General features: G+C 36.0%; 2 protein-coding genes across 2 annotated transcripts in view; one reads left to right on the top strand and one right to left on the bottom strand.

Moving 5' to 3' along the window:
• Nucleotides 1-3,388: 3,388 nt before the first annotated feature.
• LOC121383506 (protein mono-ADP-ribosyltransferase PARP14-like) overlaps nucleotides 3,389-20,753 on the top strand; it is a 41,820-nt gene continuing 24,455 nt past the window's right edge. The window contains exons 1-3 of the mRNA XM_041513578.1: nucleotides 3,389-3,603; nucleotides 14,859-14,958; nucleotides 18,072-18,227. Coding sequence (XP_041369512.1) covers nucleotides 3,520-3,603; nucleotides 14,859-14,958; nucleotides 18,072-18,227 — 340 coding nt within the window. The 5' untranslated portion in view covers nucleotides 3,389-3,519. The remainder of the gene's footprint in view (nucleotides 3,604-14,858; nucleotides 14,959-18,071; nucleotides 18,228-20,753) is intronic.
• On the bottom strand, nucleotides 15,526-17,250 carry LOC121382857. Its single transcript, XM_041512484.1, has 2 exons — nucleotides 16,629-17,250; nucleotides 15,526-15,660 (listed from the first exon to the last, which is right to left on the bottom strand). Exons 1-2 carry the CDS (start codon nucleotides 16,985-16,987, stop codon nucleotides 15,609-15,611), a joined length of 411 nt encoding a protein of 136 aa, XP_041368418.1. The 5' UTR covers nucleotides 16,988-17,250; the 3' UTR covers nucleotides 15,526-15,608.

Consider the following 20,753-nt stretch of genomic DNA (forward strand, 5'->3'; position numbering starts at 1 on the left):
TAACAAGACCCAACTCAAAATGTTTCAGCAAATCTAGAAGGAGACGACGAAATGACGTCATATTTCAAATGCATGTGTGCTTCATATGTTTATTATTAACTTGATTATGTTGAAAAATGTGGATAATAAAAATGTATGCAGGAATAATTGTGGAGTTGTTTTTCTTTTCGAAATAGCCATAAGTAGGCATTTTTCCTAGGTCAGAAACCTTTCAAAATTGGCATAGGTAACAGTTCGAGCCTTACTTCCATGTGTACTGGTGTTCATTTTAAAAATATTGTCAGTGAATTGTGTGTCGTTGCATCTATTTGTAGGCTGATATTATTGTGAATAGTACATCCAACAACTTGGAATTGAGAAATGGTGCTGTGTCCAAATCCATCTTGACAGCTGCTGGTAACTCCCTGCAGAAGGAGTGTCGACAAAACTACCCAAAGGGAATACAGCCTGGGGAGATTGCTGTAACCAATGGAGGAAACCTGAACTGCGAAAAAGTGTTTCATACATGTCTGCCAAACTGGTCAAACGACCCGACTGGTAAACAGGTTGGTTAGAAATCGAGCTTGTCTTAGTTAAATACAGTGAAACCTCTGAAGACCGGACCCTAGGTAAACCAGAATTCCCTTAAAACCAGATGTTTTACAAAATCCCTTTTTAAAAACCAGGACAGAACGTAACCTCTCTAAACCGGATCTCTCTTAAAACCAGACATTTGTCTTGGTCCCAAGGGTGTTCAGTTCAGAGAGGTTTCACTGTACTTTAATTTTACAGACCTCACCATTCAAGGGGAGCTATATCACTCTTGCTCCCCATCACTCCCCTGAGACTAGTTCATGGAAAGTAATTTTTAGCTACCCTTGGCATGTAAGTGTATATTCATGGCATCAATATGGCAGTGTTCAAAATGGCTCCATATAATTAAAATTAGGGGATCACTTAATCACTTCCCTGTTTTGTTCATGTCGAGGTCTGCATTTATGTCTTAGATCAACTTTCTGTAATCATAGATTTTTAAGGGAGGTTAATTAACAATATGCCACTTAAATTATTATCACCATGAGCATGCATCTGTGTAAGTGATTTTTATTATACGCCTGTCTATGATGGGTCTCTTAACTTTTTCTTGTCTGGACCATATCTTGCATACAGATGTATACAGGACCATCAAACCTCACATGTAGGAACAACTTGAGATGGTGGTGTGTCGCGTACTATTACTAGATCACTGTGACCTACTTTTCACGGTCTACTGCACATAACAGTAAATCCTTGTCCGGACCATATCTTGAATGCAGATGCATACAGGACTATCAAACCTCACATCTAGTAACAACTTGGGATGGTGGTGTGTTACATACAATCACTAGGTCACTGTGATATTAATAACGGGCGTATCATGTTCCTTACCGGTACTCTCATTAGATCGTTGTCAAACATGTCACATTTGTATTGTTCATAAAAATACACAACACAGGGTGCAATTTGTTTTTAAAATTTTGATTAGCAGTTTTAACTACTGGATGGAGAATTGATTAGCAACTATTGGAATTTGATTAGCACTTTAATAAAATGAGTTAGTTTAGTCATCTAACTTGTTCAAAGTGATTTTTTAGTCTTTTCTGAGTTGATTTGTATGTCTGATCCAAAGTGCGATTGAAGCCCGAGAAAAATATCTCATTTGGCTGATCATTCCAACATATTCGGTGTTCATTTTTGTTATGAAAATATATATATGTATTTTACCGGAACATTATTTGCCAAGGCAATTCGAAATTAAAAACGCCAAGCTGTTAATTAATCGATAATACCGTATGTATACACAAACATTTTCGCGGCTAAAATAATTTTACATTTTCACGATAGTTTTTGCCAATAATAAAATAAAAACGACCAATATCAACTGAACTCCTTTCAATGACAGTTTCACGTACGATATAATTATACTGGAGACATTCTCGCCATGCAGTCCGCGTGCCGTTAGTCTTGTCCGCATGTATGTCTGATAATACATGATGCAGAAAACTTGAAAAATCACTAACTAGACCAAATACTATTTATTAGTAGTATTCATAGGTTGCATTCAGGTTTACAAATAGCGAAAGCCACAACTATGTATCGAATATAAGAATACTCAGTGTAAAAACAACAAACTGAAATCTCGTAGTCACGAGATACCAGACGTGAGTTCAGTGGCAGGTAATATAAAGATCAGCCGTTTGTAGTATAAAACCACGCTAATGTTGATGCCAGACTGTTTTTTATGCAACAAGTTAAACCGAATGTCCACTTCGACAACCGTTCAAAATAATGATCAGACATTTTGACTACTGGCTATTGCTGAACGCAGATCATGAATAGCACCGAGTGTCACTTGTAGTATAAAACCACGTGGCAGGTAATATGAAGATAAAAAATAAAGTGCATGTGATGCGCTATGTGTTTTGTATCTATAGGCATTATTCAAAGCTAAATCGGAAATAAGTTAACGTGTAATTAAATTCGCGGAGCTATCAGCATGTTCGCAATTTTCGCGGTATATTTAATTTGTGAACATAATATATTTGCGTGCATGGCAGGCTACAAGTTCAGTGTACAAGGTCATAGCTGCTTACAAATTAGGTTACCACGATGACGTAGCAACTAGTACGTTACGTCACTGTTCTTGTTAAAATGTCAAACATCATCCGCGTATTCTGACAGTATTTTCTATTTGAAATACTAACACACGCAAGAAGGTTGTACACTGAGATAAATTTTTAAAATGTTTATCATTGGCGAATCAGTTACCTTGGCTGCAATCACGGAAAATCGACCACCCTAAGTGCGTTCTTCTCCCGCGATCTCAATTCAAAGATCAATTTGGTTACAAAAACATGCATCGCAAACTGCTAGTCATTGTTACAATATTGCATCGCAATCGCAAGATTTTGCATCGCTTTTTGCAATGCGAACCCGGTCATTTTGCAGCCTGCAACAGTCATTTAGCATTATGTTTCTGGTCATTTGGAAGTGGAAAGATTTGTGCAATACAGCATCAACATTTTATATTAAAGTTTTTTACATTTAGCTAAAATCTTATGCAAACAAATTCACCATGAATCATTGAACATCACAGTCATTTGCACACAAATATGTCAACAGTTATATGATACAACTGGCACTGTAATTCCTTTTTTTTCGTAAGTTTTTGATTTTTTTTTTTTTTTTTATTACAATGTCTAGATTTTGTAAACAAAATATTTGTTTAATGGCACTTTATCATATTTTTTAATGATCAGTACAGTTATTTAGTGTGTAACATGTGGCTATTTCAGCACTTGGTCGAGCACAACTAGCAATTTTGTTAACTTATTTATTGTCTGCATGTTTTCTGTTTTCAGTTACTTTCTGACTTGATTTTTGACTGCATGAAAGAAGCATCCAGGGCAAAATACAGAAGCATTGCTTTCCCTGCAATGGGAACAGGAAATCTGGGCTACCCTCGAGACATTGTGGCCAAATGCATGCACGATTCTATTAATGAATTTGGAAACAAGAAATCCAAAATCACTTCTCAAAGATGTCAAAATTGTGGTCTATGATAAAGATCATGCAACAGTAAAGGTGAATATACACTTTCATTTATTTGTTTATTTTCTGATTTGTATTACTTGTAAATCAATTTCCTTTGATGTTTCATGTTGTTTAAGGGTTGTTTTCATTATGCAATTAGTTGTACCGACTTGTCGCATGCGATCGAATCGTACTGTGAAAACACCTAAATCGCAACGACTTTTACTCTTGTATGACAAGTCATGTGGGAATCATACTGATTAGAACTTGCTCTATTTCTCATAACAAATCGTAAGCTCTCAGCAAATCAAATCACATTATTGTACAACCATTTAGTTTTGACATTTCTGTGTTTTTTCATTTGCTTATAAACATGTCAAAATGTCTGGATTTCATTTGTCCAGATGTGGTCAATAATTGTTTTGTTACATAATGCCATAAGTAAATTGTCAACATTTTAGTTGAAATTTGTAGGCACTTACATTTTTCACAATTTTGTTTTAAACTGATGAGTTTTGTTTGACGTCATCAAATCTTATGACGTAACATCTTCCCACACACACGATTCGAGTCACTATGATAAATTACATGCGACAAGTCTGTGCGACTAATCACATAATGAGAACACTGCTTTACATTCAACAATATATTTTAAGATTTTACTACTTGGTAAATCAGGACATGTTGGTAAGCATAAAATATTAGCAGGTGTAAAAAGACTATACAAATGCTGGTATATCATGACACTAAATTCTGCTCCCCCCATAAACCAATAAACTCCCTCCCCCATTAAAAATATAACCAAAAAGTCAGTACATTTATTGCAGTTATTATTTTATGTAGTTAATAAGTGTAGTATAATTCTGTTACAGGACATGCACTAAACTTTATATAAAAAATAATTCTCAGTCCTTCAACTCTTGGCTTTTGAAAAACCATGGCGAGTGAAAAATTGCACACCTCAAAACGCTTAGGCGAGTGAAAAATCGCATTCATCAAAATGCTAAGGCAAGTGAAAACCAGGCATTATTACCATATTTTCCCATGTATTATGCACACTGGTGTATAATGCGCATACCCCACTTTGAACATTTATTCCAAGAAAAAAAACATGAACCACAATATATGATGCGCACCGTTTTTTTAAACCACAAAATCGACAGTGAATACAAGATGTTCCGTTTTCCCCCCGTCACCAAAATTAACAAAAAGCGAAAGCAGCGGTATATTCAAGAAACAAAACTTAAGTTAGGTACTGAGTACATAGACCTACATCATGGGTACATGTCACATTAAACATAGGCTAGTACTTGCGTACTTGTCAAAGACTGACACATGCATAAACCAAAACAAAATTATATACCCATACACTGTAAATGACTAATAAATAAATGGAAACAAAAATATAGCATATTACATTTGGTTCTCGTGGCTAACATGAATACGCGAGATTTTTAAATTTATAGTAGTGTGGCATATTTCCGGTTTGATGGAAATAGCTGAATTAAATCTCATGGAAATTAAAACTATTTACAGTCCAGTTTTGTCATTTATGTGCACTTTTTGGCAAGGTATGGATACTTTTATAGATTTATTTTGCATTTATTACAACGATCACAAGTGAAAAGCGATTTTTAAGAGGGTTTTGGTGTTTCATTGTAATGAACGCTGTCAATAACCTGTAAAGTACCGTAAACTACTGATCAGCTATTTTTTATAGGTGATCACTGTACATTTTTAAAAGATAGTGTTTTCTATTGTGTATAGTGTGCACCCCCATTTTTAACCTGTATTTTCTATTTAAAAAAAGGTGCACATAATACATGGGAAAATACGGTAATTTATGAACTAACTGGTAAATGTAAATGTAAAGACATATGTTGCAAAAAAAGAACCAATAAACCAATAATGTGTTCCAATTTTAGGTTGTGTGGTTCAGTAGTGTAGTCCGACTTCTTTTCCCTTTCAGGAATGGAGTTATTCCAAAATTTCAGGAGCATTTTGAAATATAATTATGACATGCACTGATGCCCACAATTTGATTTTTTAATTACAATATGTACTATTCAAATAATTTGATACACACAATTATAGATACCTTTTCAATGTTAGATGGTTTGATGAACATGCAGCTAAACATGTAGGAATTAATTGGTCTTGAATTTCATTATTACAGGTATGTACAACGAACATGATTAGGATAGTTAGAATGGGAAAACCCCACTAGTTCTGTAGTGGTGGTTCAATTAGAACTACGACCCAACATCTCGGGTGTGCACTATACCGACTGAATTAGATCCCTCATATTATTTTTTTTAAACTCGTTAAACTTAGGCCTACAATTAGTTCAGTTGATAGTGTTGGTTACTGAATTGATATTCAGGTGATATTTTTAATTAAACAATTACGCAACCAGTCTCCCTACCTCAACATTTTGTAACACGTCGTTTGACATACCACTACCAGTTACGAATGTCTCTGACATCTGTGTTAAGTCAGCATTATGTTATGATCTAGAACGTTCCCAATGTCCTTAATAAAAAATATACAAACTCCGACAAAAACTGTTATTACAAAGGATTTTATTCCAAACGTGGGTGCCATAATAAAGATAATCTAAAAAAACAAAAACACATAATTTTAGACACTATCATAAATGCGTAACAACTTGTCAAGTAGATCAGCGTGTGCGTGCAGCCAGAGTTCCAAGAACAAAAATAATCTGACCCCGATAGCTCTGATTGGTCAATATGCTACAGAGTACTGCATATCAAATCATGTTCCAGTCACACGGTCTGTGACTTTCTAACAAACACATTGAAACAAACGAAAATTAAATAGTCGGTTATGATCATTGATTACTGTTACTATATTTTGTACATATATATATACTAATCAAAAGAATTTAAGGGTCAGACGATATTTTCGACATTATTTTCTGAATGTCAATTATATTAGCTAGACCATAATGTCACGCATGGTATTGTTCCATTTTGACGAAAGTGGGTCTAAGCAACCCATAAATGAATTAAAATCCACTGTCATTGACACTGTTGACTAGTTCTAATGGCAAAAACATGCTTACATTTGCACATAAATTAGGGCGAAAGTGAAAGGTCTGCTAAGTGCCCATAACTTGCTTTTTCACAAAGCGCTTCATTTGCACGCTTTGCACGTGTGTTCCATGTTCCCAATGCTGAATTTCCGTATAATTGGATCTTGCGTTCGTGTACGGTGCACACTCCAAATTCGACAATGGTACGACTTCAACTGACTATCGAAGATCGAGGAAGGGCTATTGCTTGGCTTCAGGATGGCAATATGCAAAGAAATGTTGCTCTGAGACTTGGTGTCAGTCAGAGTGTCGTTGGCCGACTGTGGCAACGGTACCAAGCAACGAATTCTGTTCGAAATCGTCCACGTTCGGGAAGACCCCGAAGCACTACAAATAGAGAGGACCGCTACATCACCAATATGGCTCTACGTCAACGCACAACCACTGCACGCCGATTACGTGACAATCTGCGGACTGCGACTGGAACTCGAGTGTCTGATCAAACCATACGCAATCGTTTGAGAGCCAATAATCTACGCTGCCGTCGCCAGGCCGTTCGACCACCACTCCTACCACGTCACAGAATGGCCAGACGTCACTGGTGCACGCTTCATCTGCAGTGGCAACGTGTTCAGTGGGGTTCGAGTGATGTTCACTGATGAGTCCAGGTTTAGTCTCCAGTTCAACGACGGTCCTCGGGAGCGCTTCGCTGACGTTAACGTTAGACAACGTCACCGGTTCGGTGGTGGCAGCGTCATGGTGTGGGGCGGCATCTCTATCCACCACAGGACCCCCCTCTATGTGGTGGATGGCAATCTGAATGGAATCCGCTATCTGAATGAGATTATCCAGCCGTTGGTTCTCCCAGGCCTTCAGCAGATTGGCGGCGGGGCAGTTCTGCAGGATGACAATGCCAGACCCCACCGCGCCAGGGTGGTAACGGACTTTCTCAGACAACAAGGTATCGCCAGGATGGATTGGCCAGCATATTTGCCTGACTTGGCCCCAATAGAGCACGCCTGGAACGAATTAGGCAGGAGAGTTCGGGATAACCATGCCCCTCCGGCCAACCTTCATGATCTGGGTCAACTTCTTATGGCAGAGTGGCAGGCCATTCCCCAAGAGTTCTTCAGACGTCTGATCAACAGCATGAGGCAACGATGTGTCGAGTGTATTCGCGCCAGGGGTGGATTCACACACTATTAAACAAATGTTCTAATGTGTAAAATCCATGTTTGACAACCTTCAACTTTGACAGCATGTCATGTGACTTTCTTGTATACAGTGACGTTTATTTGTGGGTTTTTTGTAAATATGGAACAATAAATTAAAATTTTGGTGTAGTTTACATCATCAATCTAATACATTCTGAAACTTATTTGGTTATAAATTTTTGACCCTTAAATTCTTTTGAGTAGTATATATATATATATAAATAACAGATGTACATTCATTAACCTCCAGTTGAAATAAAATATTTAAATGAAGTTTTATTAAATTAAAAATTAAAAAAATAGATGTAATTTTTTTTAACAAATTTGGAAGCGAGATGTAGGCCTATTCCTACATACCTATTACCATTCCTTTTCCTTCTTTTTAGTATTCCATCTACTTTCGATTTGTCTTCATCTAAATTTCATTTCTTTTTTAAAGAAAGTAGAAAGTTACACGCTTGCGATTTTCGGGACCTCAGGTAAGCTTTGTAGGCTGACAGTTATGAACTAATCGAGACAATATTATCGACTTTGCTGATTTTCGTAACGAGTTCATTTATGTAGGCTACAGAAGCCACTATTTAATTTAGTTCCTTTTTTCCCATAACCCTATGAACAGTATAAATGAGTTATATTAGCCTTATCAGACGTTGTGATCTATTACCTTACAAAAGTGGACTGTTTTTAATTAATAATAAATTAAATATGTAAAGGAGTTTTGATCGGAGATGTCTATTAAACCTGTGTTTTTCAATTTGTGTAGCAAAGATAAGTAACAGCCATATATTAAAAGCGTGCATGAACACTACCATTCACGTCATTCTTTATTTTCTTAGTATTATTAAACGGGTCTTAAATTTCTATAAGCTACATGAGGTAAATGGTGGCAAACAATATACAAAATTATGTTACGTGCGCTGTTTGTTAAGTGTAACATGCGTTATTTTTCACACTTGCCAGATTGATTTTATGTGCACTGTACGAGCGTGATCGCACTTGCGCACCTTAAAAGACAAGGTCTGAATTCTAAATGTTTCCTCATTAACCTTTAGACTGCGTAATGGATTAAATTTTGACAAAAACCATGGTACACAAGTTTATAATTTTTACTTTAAATGTTTTATTAATACATTAAATAAAGTTCATATTTGAATTGGTAAGTATTATTTTTGGGGTTTTTTTCTTCTAATTTTCATGATATTTTAGCATTAACTTGCTGATTAAAATTGGGCAAAAAATCGAAAAAGTTGTGTTTACTTATGGGCATTTGTGGCCAACTGTCCAGTATTTATGTCCATTATTCCGAATAACTGGCTTTTTACCTTAATTTTTTTTAAAAACAAACTCCGATTTATATCCCAATATTTGGTGATTTCGGTTGATGGTAAAATGATCAAATTTATTATCAAATTAGATGTCACAATCAGCTATCGATCCCTGAAAATGGCCGTGACGTGCCACCATTGTTGTCAATCAAAAATACTTACCGAAAACCATGGTATTTTCCATTGAAAAACAAAAAACTAAAGCAGCCAAGCTCTAAACTAAACTGTTTTCTATTGTTAAAATATATTTCCGTTGAGTGCCGTGTACAGCATGTTGAATGTAGTGACATCAGGCGAGATGTTTTGCCTGCAGTAGTCAGAAGGTCAAGTATATACATGTAATAGATGAGCTAATCTGCTTAATATCAATTTGTGGGGTGTGTTCAAATCATACAAGCAGTATTTTTTACAGATTATAATAACCTTAGCTATAAAAGATTATATTATCTCATGATATATTTGTGATGTTCTGGCTCAGCAAACTCATTTAGAAAATTATAGTCACTGTGGCTTTTATACTGCAGACTATTTCAATATATGTTGTCTATGAACAGATCTAAATAACAACATTAGATTAATAACTACTGCCTCGTAGCTTTATTGTACGCCACAACTTTATAGAGACCCGGATCACAGGGACCATACATTGTACATCATGCATCTATTATAGGGACCAGTCATTATTGTAATATCGTTCTTTTTTTAATAAAGAAATGAAAAAGAAAAGCTGACTCTTGTCTTATGTTAGATATTCATCACCTTGTCTTCGAAAGACTTAACCTTGTTTAATATCTACCATTACTGAATTAAAATTTATACAACAGTGAACTACCTGCATGCTCTTAACCTTTAAAACTTAAATGTTCGTTGTCCATCCTACTTATTTGTCACCTATTAATTTTTACTTTAATGTCCAAGAGCCACACCTTGAACTATAACACTTAATATTTACATTGATAGTGCTTGAGATAAACTGGAATTCTACTCTCCCAGAACGAGTTTTCACTGGCATCTGCATGTTTGATCTCATAAGCGATTTTACAGTGTACTCCTTGGAATTTTCACAGAATTATCAACAGACATCTTAAGTGTAGATGGACTTTCTTTCGCAGAATCATTGTTCACGTGCCCTGGTGTTAATGATTGTTCACAAACATCAGTTTTCGAACTAATCACAACTGGTGGTTTCTCTGGTGTTTTTCTCAAGTGGACTCTGTTTCTACGATAGACACCATCTGAGGTTTCTACTTCATATGACCTTTCATCTAGTCTCTTATTCACTGTTACTTTATGCTACACTTTTTTACACTCTTTGAAACTCCTAAAAACCTTTAAAAAAAATTACTTTGTACTTTTTCAATAGATTCTCGGTAAGTAAATCCCATATTTCAGAGCCATATAATAAAATAGGAGCTATTTTAGTATCAAATATATTCTGGACAATACTATATGATAATGTAGGGTATTTCTTGAATAAAGTAAAAATAGGAAAACAGGCTTTTCTCGCTTGAATAGATAAAGTCTCGCAAGCCTTAGACCATTTCAAACGAGAAGAGAATATTATACCAAGATACTTATAATATGACACAGTTATTAATTGACTGCCCTTATAAAACCACTTCTCATTATGTCTTAAGTACCCACCATTTCTAAATACAATTATATTAGATTTATCAACATTAACTTCTAATCCCCATTTTACACAAATCTTATTTAATACATCAAGCTTTTTTTGCAAACCTATTACTGTATCATCAATAAGTACACCATCATCAGCAAAGAGAAGCATTAATATATCATTAATATTTTCATTCACAAAAATTCCTGTAAGATTACTATTACTCATCTCATTTATAAATTCATTAATAAAAATTATAAACAAAACTGGGCTTAACATACACCCTTGACGGACACCACTAGATGTTGTAAAGGGATATGTCCTAACATTCTTTACTCTAACACAAGCCTTTACTTTTTCATACATATCTTTTAAAATGTTAAACATTTTACCTTGAATACCCCTCATATGCAACACATACAGTAACTTTTTCCTATCTACCAAGTCAAAAGCTTTGCGAAGATCAATAAAAGCAACATAAAATCTATGTCTAGGCTTTCTAAGATATTTTTGACACAATGCCTGAAATGTAAATATATGATCTATTGTGGAGTAATCATTTCTGAAACCTGCCTGTGCTTCATGGATAATATTATTAAATTCAAGCCATGTCCTAATCCTAGTTTCTAAAATAGAAGTAAATAATTTTCCAATAATATTTAATAACGAAATACCTCTAAAGTTATTTGGATCTGTAATATCTCCTTTCTTAAACAATGGAATAATTAAGCCCACATTCCAAGAATCTGGGAATGTACCACTATTTACAACAGAATTAAATAGCATCCTTAGATATGGTATAATAAATAATGCATTCATAAAAAACTCTGATGGCACACCATCCACACCTGGGCATTTACCTAACTTAAGTGATTTTATAGCACTTCTTACTTCTTCATCATGGAATCTCTTGAAGGAGATTATCCATACATCTTTGAAAGATTGCTGGAGATGAAGAAATTCCAAATGGAAATCTATTGTAGCAAAATAGACCACAGTGAGTATTGATGGTTGTAAACTGCTTTGACTTTTCATCAGGAGGAAGTGGAAGATAGGCACTTTTGAGATGAATTTTTGTGAAAGGTTTACCTCCAGATAGTGTGGCATAGAGATCTTAAATCTTTGGAATTAGATAAGAGTCTAGTTTGGAAACTTTATTTATGGTGACTTTGTAATCACCACAGATCCTAACTGTTCCATCTTCTTTCAAAACAGGTACAATTGGAGTTGTCCAGTCACTATACTTAACTGGTTCAAAGATGCCTTCTTTCATGAGTCTATCCAATTCGAGTTCCACTTTTGCATGCATTGCATAAGGCACTGGTCATAATTTGAAGAATTTGGGTTGCACATTTGGATCAACATAATTTTTTTCGACTACCCCTTTAATTTCTCGCAGTTCATCTTTAAAAATATATCAGAGTACTAGCTTGTCCAGGAGTTGATTTTGTTCCAATTCAGACAAATATTTTTAAGCAGGTCTTTCCCAAGTAGGTTTGCTTCTTGACGTTTGACGATCATAATCGATGCATCAGCCTTTTGTCCCCGATATTCTATTCAAATGTCTATGACATCGGATACCTGAATTTGTTCACCTGAAGGATGGCTTTTGATTTCCTCAACAGAGGAGCTTCACGTTCAGACCACGTTTTCTTATAGCACAACTCGCTCATCAGAGATACACTAGCACCTGTTTCAACATGCAGTGTAACTGGTTTACCGTTCATACAGACTTCCACAGTGATCGGTACAGACGATGATCTTTCACATCCATTGACATGATACAATGAGTATTCCTCTTCATCAGGATTCACATGGAATGGACAATCATTGTCACTATCAGTGTTATCATTTTGCTGAACCATATTGATTGTGTGAGTAGTTTGTCTAGCTTTGCAACAACAAGCTTTTTTATGACAATAGTTCCAAATAGTATCTTTGAAATGACACTTATCAGAAGAATGTGATCCATCACATCTGTAACACTTCACGTTCGGATTTCTAACGTTTTTAGCACGGCGACTAACAAATTCTTTAGACCTACAGTGATTGTTTTCATTATGTCCTAGATTGTTTTGTTTGTTTTTGTGTCCCACTTTATTTACTTTTTCCTCCTGTCAAGAAGAAACAGGACCATGTATACCATTTCGAATGCATGTCACATTGTGAGCAGCCATTTCCATACTATGAGAAATGTCTAGTGTACAACTGAAATTTAGGTTTGGTTTGGACAGTAAACATTTTTGGACACCTTCATCAGAAACCCCACATGCAATACAATCATGCAGCATGTCATCTAACATAGCACCATATTCACAATGTTCTGCGAGGTGTCTCAATTCAGCAACACACTCATAAATTCCTTGACCTCTGTCTTGGAAACGTGTTAAATTTAAATCAATGAACGATAACCGAGGATTTCGGGTGATGGTGATCTTGGATAACCTTTATTAATTCCTCAAACATTTTGTCAGTAGGACGGTCAGGAGATTTTGCATTAATGCAAACATTTTTGGTCCAATAATATTCAACATAATAGCTCGTTGTTTAGACACATCCGTCACTTTGTTAGCTTCGAAGTAGGCCGATAAGCATTTAGTGTATGATTCAACATCCTGGTTAAATAGATCGACTCTATCATAAACTGCCATCATAAAACTTCCAGATTTACCTTGCTGTCAATTCTGTAATGTTTTGGCTCAACAAATTCATTTCAAAATTTATTGTGGCATTTATTTATACTGAGGACATAGACTTGTCGTCTGCTTGGCCATACCGTATCCCCCGGATACACTTCCGGGCTCTGTTATATTAGCACTTCCGGTAATAGTAACTAAACAATAATAGTTTCTATATCGCTATTGGTATTAATGCTATATACAGTATAACCTCAATTTAGAGTTTTTACTCACTTTTTGCACCCTTGATATGTTTGTACATATTGGGATGTTGGTAAACATAAATGCAGTGAAAGCCGCAAAACCAGATCATCAGTAAACCAGATATTTTTCAGTCCATTTTTATACACCTGTTTATGATGGGTCATATTATGGTATGGCGTTGTCTGTCTGTCTGTATGTACATATGCATGTTAACTTTTCTTGTTCGGACCGTATCTTTCATACAGGACCATCAAACCTCACATGTAGGAACATCTTGGGATTTTGGTGTGTTGCATACTATAACTAGGTCACTGTGACATACTTTTCACGGTCTACTGCACATAACAGTAAATTCTTGTCCAGACCATATCTGGCATTAAGATGCATACAGGACCATCCAACCTTTGTTTCTCTGCCAATATAAATGTGTCACCAGAGTATCCATGCTAAACAAAATTTCCCTTTCTAATAAAGAACAATAACTTCATTAATCAGACAACACCTTCCCAATGGGTACCAGTATCATCAGTAGTTGGTCCAAAACAAACTCTTCATCCATCCCATTGCAAAAAGTTCACATAATTAGAATTGAATCATACCTGTAACATATTCATTAATATCTATGGTTTTCCACCAAAAATCCTGACAAGCGTATCATGTACCTCACTGGTAATCTTGTTAAATAGCTTTCTAAAACAGACCTTGATGTAAATAAAATTGAGTGGAGTTATTAATAGCTCCTCTAACTTAGATCATGGGGAGCCATTTAAGGTATTAACATATTGATACCATATTGATACTAAATGTCTGCAGCTGCTTTGAGGAACTACAAATTAATCTTTTTTAACTCGTTTTAGTGGAGTGATGGGGAGGGAGAGTGATAGCTGTATACCCTTAAACAGGAAGGTTGCCTAAAACCAGATTTGTTTTACTCAGGTGTTTTATAAAGGAGTTTTACTGTATTTAATTATGTTTTAAAATAAATATATTTATATATGTTACATCTAGGGCTGTCACATTTAAAAACATTTGTAAATGTTTAAATGGAACCTATTAAACAAAACATATATATATATATATATATATATATATATATATATATATTATACACATGTATGTGTGTATATATATATATATATATATATATATATATATATATATATATATATACACATCTAATTTTAATTTTGTTCTGTACAATATCATTGCCAGGCATTTGAAAGTGAGCTATCAAAGTCTTCAGGACCATCATCTGGCACTCAAAAAATAAATCGCAGAAACAGACAATTTGATGGAATCTCAATGGACACAGGTAGGCTACTATTTTACAAACAAAATGAAATCATGAAAACATAGTTGGGCTTAACAATGAATGGAAATATTTAAAGGGGTACTGGAGCGTACAGGGCTTCATATAAAATGGATTCATAGCCTTACAAAGTATAAGGGAAAATTATATATAAATTAAAAAAAAATATATTTATATTTAAAAACGAGCTCAACCGTGTACGAAAGTAAAAAACGGAACTCTTCTTTTTGTAACACTACAACAGTCATGCGTGACGTCACAGGTGAAACAGCCATGTGGGGAAAACACGTAATGGCCACATAATGGAAGCTCTTATCATCGATTAAGTTAATTGTTATTACATCTTTGTTCGCAAGAAATCGCGTTTCTATGAATGGAAAATGGTCCTTTGTGCAGCTGTCAACTGTAGTAATGACTCAAGAAGGGTCAAAGGCATTGGGTATTACTCGATACAGGCGAGAGAGAAAACGTACCAAAGTATATATGGGTACATAATCTTCGGCGAAAGAACTATGTTGTCACAAAACACTCTGTTCTGTTCAATAAAAACAAAACAATAAATGAATGTTGTCTTGTTCATATATTTATTATACCAAATTGAACATCAAAGTGTGCACTTATGACAAATAGTTGCGTAGTAACGTGTGACAACTTCACCAACATAAAAATGCTACACTGAGAAAATCCTGACGATCTCGCCACAGCCTGAAAAAGTGAAATAATAAGAAATGTAAACTTAAAAATGTTACATTACATGATGAAACAAACCATAAATGTGTACTTTACGTGTATTTATTATAATAAACTGTAAACTGTAAACTTAAACAAGAAAAAACAAAATCGACACGGGGCGAGATCGCCAGGCTCCTTTGGAAAATCCTGGCGATCTCGCCCCGGCTTGCAAGTGAAATCGTCAGAAATGTAAACTGCCAATGTATTACATTTTACAACAAGAAAATCAAAACATGACTACTGCACATGTATTTACTTAATGAAGTAAACATAAAACAGCTTGTAACTTGAATATTGTTGAGTTATAATGTACTGGCGACTTCGCTAAACAGACATGCAACACGGAAGTAAATATGGCGATCTCGCCACAGCGTGTCCCAACACAAAACTAGTAGTATAAGTGGTATAACCCTGTAGTTTTGGCACAAAAACATGCTGATAATGACAGTAGATATATACTATAATATATGTTGTAATATATGTCTTCTAGCAAGTCTAATATGTATGATAACTTCGCCTAACGATGAAAATAAGTCCTGGCGAAGTCGCCCCGGGCGAGATCGACACGGGGCGAGATCGCCAGGCTCCGGTGTTACACGGTCAATATAGATGTTTCACAATAAATTAGTATATAAAAATGTATGTAAAGCACATATTTAGTCTTTAAGTAATAAAAGATTACATAAATCGACCACATTTTAATAATTTTCAAGGAAATGTACCAAAATATGAATTTAAAACAAAAATGGGCTAATTCAGTAATTGCTGTTTGGTTTGACCTAAGAAGGAAGGTAAAAGCGTTTTAGAAATAACATTTTTTTTTAAACTATTTTTGTGTGCAAATTTACAAACCAATCGGTTCAGAAATAAATAACTTGTAGTAAATTGTATAGTATGAAAAAGGGCGTTCCCTGTGGTACGGACCATAGTAAGCTACATACCTATTTGGTACTGGTTCTGTGTAGTCATCGCGTCGTATGTCGGCTCTGGCTACGAGGGCTGTCCTGAGCACTTCTGGATACAAACATATAATCGGGAAATCATAATGTTCTAGAATGCACTGCAAGTTGGTGGTTTGCATTTTGTCGCCGATTTGGTCTACTTCTAAACAACAGATACTTTCTTTTACCGTGTCCATTGGTCTGCAGTTGCCACACAAACACCAATCTCGGTTTCCCAATCGCGCAATATTTTCGACATTTTCTTCCAATTCATCGCCTGAAGATAATCCTATGTCGAAGTCCGACTCACTATCATGTTCGGAACGTTCGGGCTCAAACATAAACGGTTGGTAAGCCATTGATCAAAGCGCTAATGTAAACAAATCTATCAAAAAGCACATGGTTTCACATATTGTTTACTGGCTGGCTGTTCACGTGCTACGTCACAGCCAATGCACGCGGCTTTTCGCGTAGTTATTTTATCCATGCGCGTAAAATAGAAACCGTGTTAATATTGTCAATTAATCCTAAACCCGTTAACATATTAAACATTTTATTGCATCATTCTTCATTTTAGGCTCCATATTTGTTTAATTTGGCATTAGAGCCAGCCTACACCTTTCCTTTAATAGTATTGTAAATTGCTCAACATGCAATACATTTCTAAATGTGATCCATTAATTTAACCTATGATCATGATTCGATAACCTTGACCATCATCTTGCCAGACTTTAGACGTTTTAGTAATTAATTGTGACCTTTGTGGCAAGTTACAATTAAAATGTGAAAAACTAATTTTTGCTTATGTTTTTGTTAATAGAAACATCATATACAGGCTCGTAGCATGGAGGACATTATTGGGGGGGCTCAATTGAATGAGCGCCCAAGGCGCAAGTTATTTGGGGGGTCTGGGGGCATGATTCAAAGGTTATTTGCCCGTTACTGTAACACTTGCCGTTAATCTCGATCCGTTAGTCTCGCTACAACTTTTACTTTCAGTCGAGATGTAAAGGTTATTAAAAAAAAAAAAACCCAGCCAAAATTTATGGGGGAGCCAACATTTAAGTTGAATCTGGATGTATTTCATAACATATTCAACAAATTATACAATGGGCCACCTGACATACCAAAATTAATAAAATATCTCTTACTTACATGTATCACCAAAAGGTTTAAAGGTAAAGTTTGATTTGTTTATATAACGACATAATCATCGGCTGTTGGATGTCAAACATTTGTTAATTTGTTTTTACATGAAGTCTTGAAGGAAACGCCAAGGTCTCTGATAATGTTTGATGAGCTGCAGTTAGCCCTAACTGTGTTTCACTTTATTTGACTATGGGAAAATCTATATCTTGGCTAAACAGTTTTCAAACACTACATACATAAATTGCATACAAACCTGCATTGTTTTTTCAAAATAAATACTTTTGTTTCTGTTAGAAGATAGTAGTGACTGGCAGCAGGTATCTCAGTCCGACCTTTCTGAAGGTTTCAAGATTGGATCAATCTCACTGTCAGTCAAGCAAGGAGACATCACAAAAGAAAAAGTGGATTGCATAGTAAATAGTACCAATGAACGTCTTGATTTCACACAAGGTAAGTGTACTAATTAACAGTTTGTGATTTAAAAGTTTTTTATTTTATGTTTTATTACTATATACACGTAGGAGCCATAAGCATATGAGATGGGAGGTTGTGGGGTAACCCCCCCTCCCCGTTCCCTCATGCAAAAACAATGGGCACAATTGGGCAAAATTATCTAGCCAGAAAACATTTCACCATATATACTGAAGGCCAAAAGAAACTTTACCATTTTCAATTTGGAATTTAAAAAGTAACTCAATCCAAAACACATAGCCCAAACACAACAATAATGTATGCAGAAAATTATACCCGCCCACTGCACGTTTTGGGTGGAACACAGAAAAGTTAAAAACTCGTGCACTATGAACAACAGCAATTGCACGTGCAATAAGGGTATAAAAGCGGTTTAGATGGCATGTCAGACATCCACACAGATAAAAAACCCACCATAGGAATGCCACGACTGACACCAGAACAACGCGAGAGAGCCCTGGGTAATGATACAGATGGGAGCCACTCATGCCCACATCGCCAGAACCTTCGGTTGTTCCCGTGTTACTGTTACAAACTTGATGCAACACTACAGACAAACAGGGCAGACATCAGACAGGCCAAGAACAGGCAGACCCAGGGTGACTTCGCCCCATGATGACTGGTACTTGCGTACCTTGCATCTACGAAATCGCTTCCTGACAGTGACGTCATCAGCAATGAATGAATGCCTTAGGTCACAGGGTTAGTAGACAGACAGTGGCCAGGCGACTCAGGACTCATGGAATAAGGGCTTACAGACCATATAGAGGACACTTACTGACATCACAACATCGTCATTTGAGATTGACATGGGCTAGGACTGTACGACGTTGGCAGCGACGTGATTGGCTGCGGGTTCTTTTCATTGATGAAAGCCGGTTCTGTTTGTTCAGAGTTGATGGAAGACAGCTTGTGTACCACCGTAGGGGAGAACGAGTGGCGGCTTCTTGCGTTCAGGAGGTCGTGCCATATGGTGGAGGGAGTGTCATGGTGTGGGGAGGTATCTGTGCACAGGAAAGGACACCATTGGTCATCGTTCACAGAAACTTGACAGCCAAACGTTACAGGGATGACATTCTTCATCCAACTGCAATACCATTTCTCCAACGGCAGCCACGTGGTGTCATTTTTCAGCAAGACAACGCCAGATCTCATACAGCCAGAATCATACAGAACTTCCTTAGAGCCAACAACGTAAACATATTGCCATGGCCTGCACGCTCCCCAGACATGTCTCCCATAGAACACCTCTGGGATGTTTTGGATCGCCGTGTTCGACAACGACCACACCCTCCAGCCAACCAACAGGAACTGATCCAGGCCCTTCAAGAAGAATGGCAACGCGTCCCACGTGACCTCATCAGACGACAGATTTTTTCTATGCGTCGGAGAATTATTGCTTGTATTGGGGCAAGGGGTGGTCACACACGCTATTAATGTGACTTGTTATTGGACTTGAGTGATTGTCTGTATGCTTTGCATGTCGTCCATGAAGTTGAAAGCTCGATTTGTGTACACCACCTCGCTTTGGGAAAATGTGACGTCATTATCAGATGCTGAATGACACTCATTTTTAGTTATGTTAATGTTGACATATTGATCTAGTCAATATATTTTACCTCATGCGACTATCTTTTGTTGTTTTTACATCAGAGTGATTTAAAACTATGGTAAAGTTTCTTTTGGCCTTCAGTATATTTCCATCATTCTACTCACTACATAAGTTGTAATCTATGTTACAATTCACATATTTGGAATCCTGTATAACTGTTTGGTAATATATGCTAATATGTGTAAACAATGTTATCCAGATTCAGGCATTTTTGTTTAATTCGGGCAAAAATCAGCTTGCCTCGCTACAAAAATGTTAGCCGTTAAGCCGTTATAGTATGATAGGAGCAAGTAACATTTGAAAGCATGTTTAGAAAATGCAAAATCAAACTATCTCTTGACTAGAAAAAATTATCATCATTTTCTAAATAACATTCAGACCACATTGGTTTCTTACAATGATCATTTACTACATAATATACAACCAATCCTCACCATGCAGGCATTGAAACAAGACCTGGTAACCTATAAATGTAGGTTACAGCACATTTATGTTTCCATTAATTATTATCACTATAAAATCCCTTCACTGATACTTTGTTATTCATTTATATCACTGTTCTCACTGCATTGGTATCTAAATAACTCTCAACTGATCAAAACTTAGGTCATGCAGTTTTACTTTAATAAGATTTTGTGGAGAAAGATGTATCGTTCTGGTCATCATTGACATGTGGTAATTTCTCCTGGTAATCTGAACAACAGTTCTCGAAATAACTCAACTGATCAAAACTTAGGTCATGCAGTTTTAGTTTAATAACATTTTGTGGAGAACGAAATACAGTTCTTTACTTTCTTGGCATGTGGTAACCACCTGGTAACCGGAATGTTCATAATACTACAATGTAATACACAGGTGATCTTTTAACTGGTTTAAAATATCCTGTGTTAAAT

Source organism: Gigantopelta aegis, chromosome 10, assembly GCF_016097555.1.
Source record: "Gigantopelta aegis isolate Gae_Host chromosome 10, Gae_host_genome, whole genome shotgun sequence".
Lineage (NCBI taxonomy): Eukaryota > Metazoa > Mollusca > Gastropoda > Neomphalida > Peltospiridae > Gigantopelta > Gigantopelta aegis.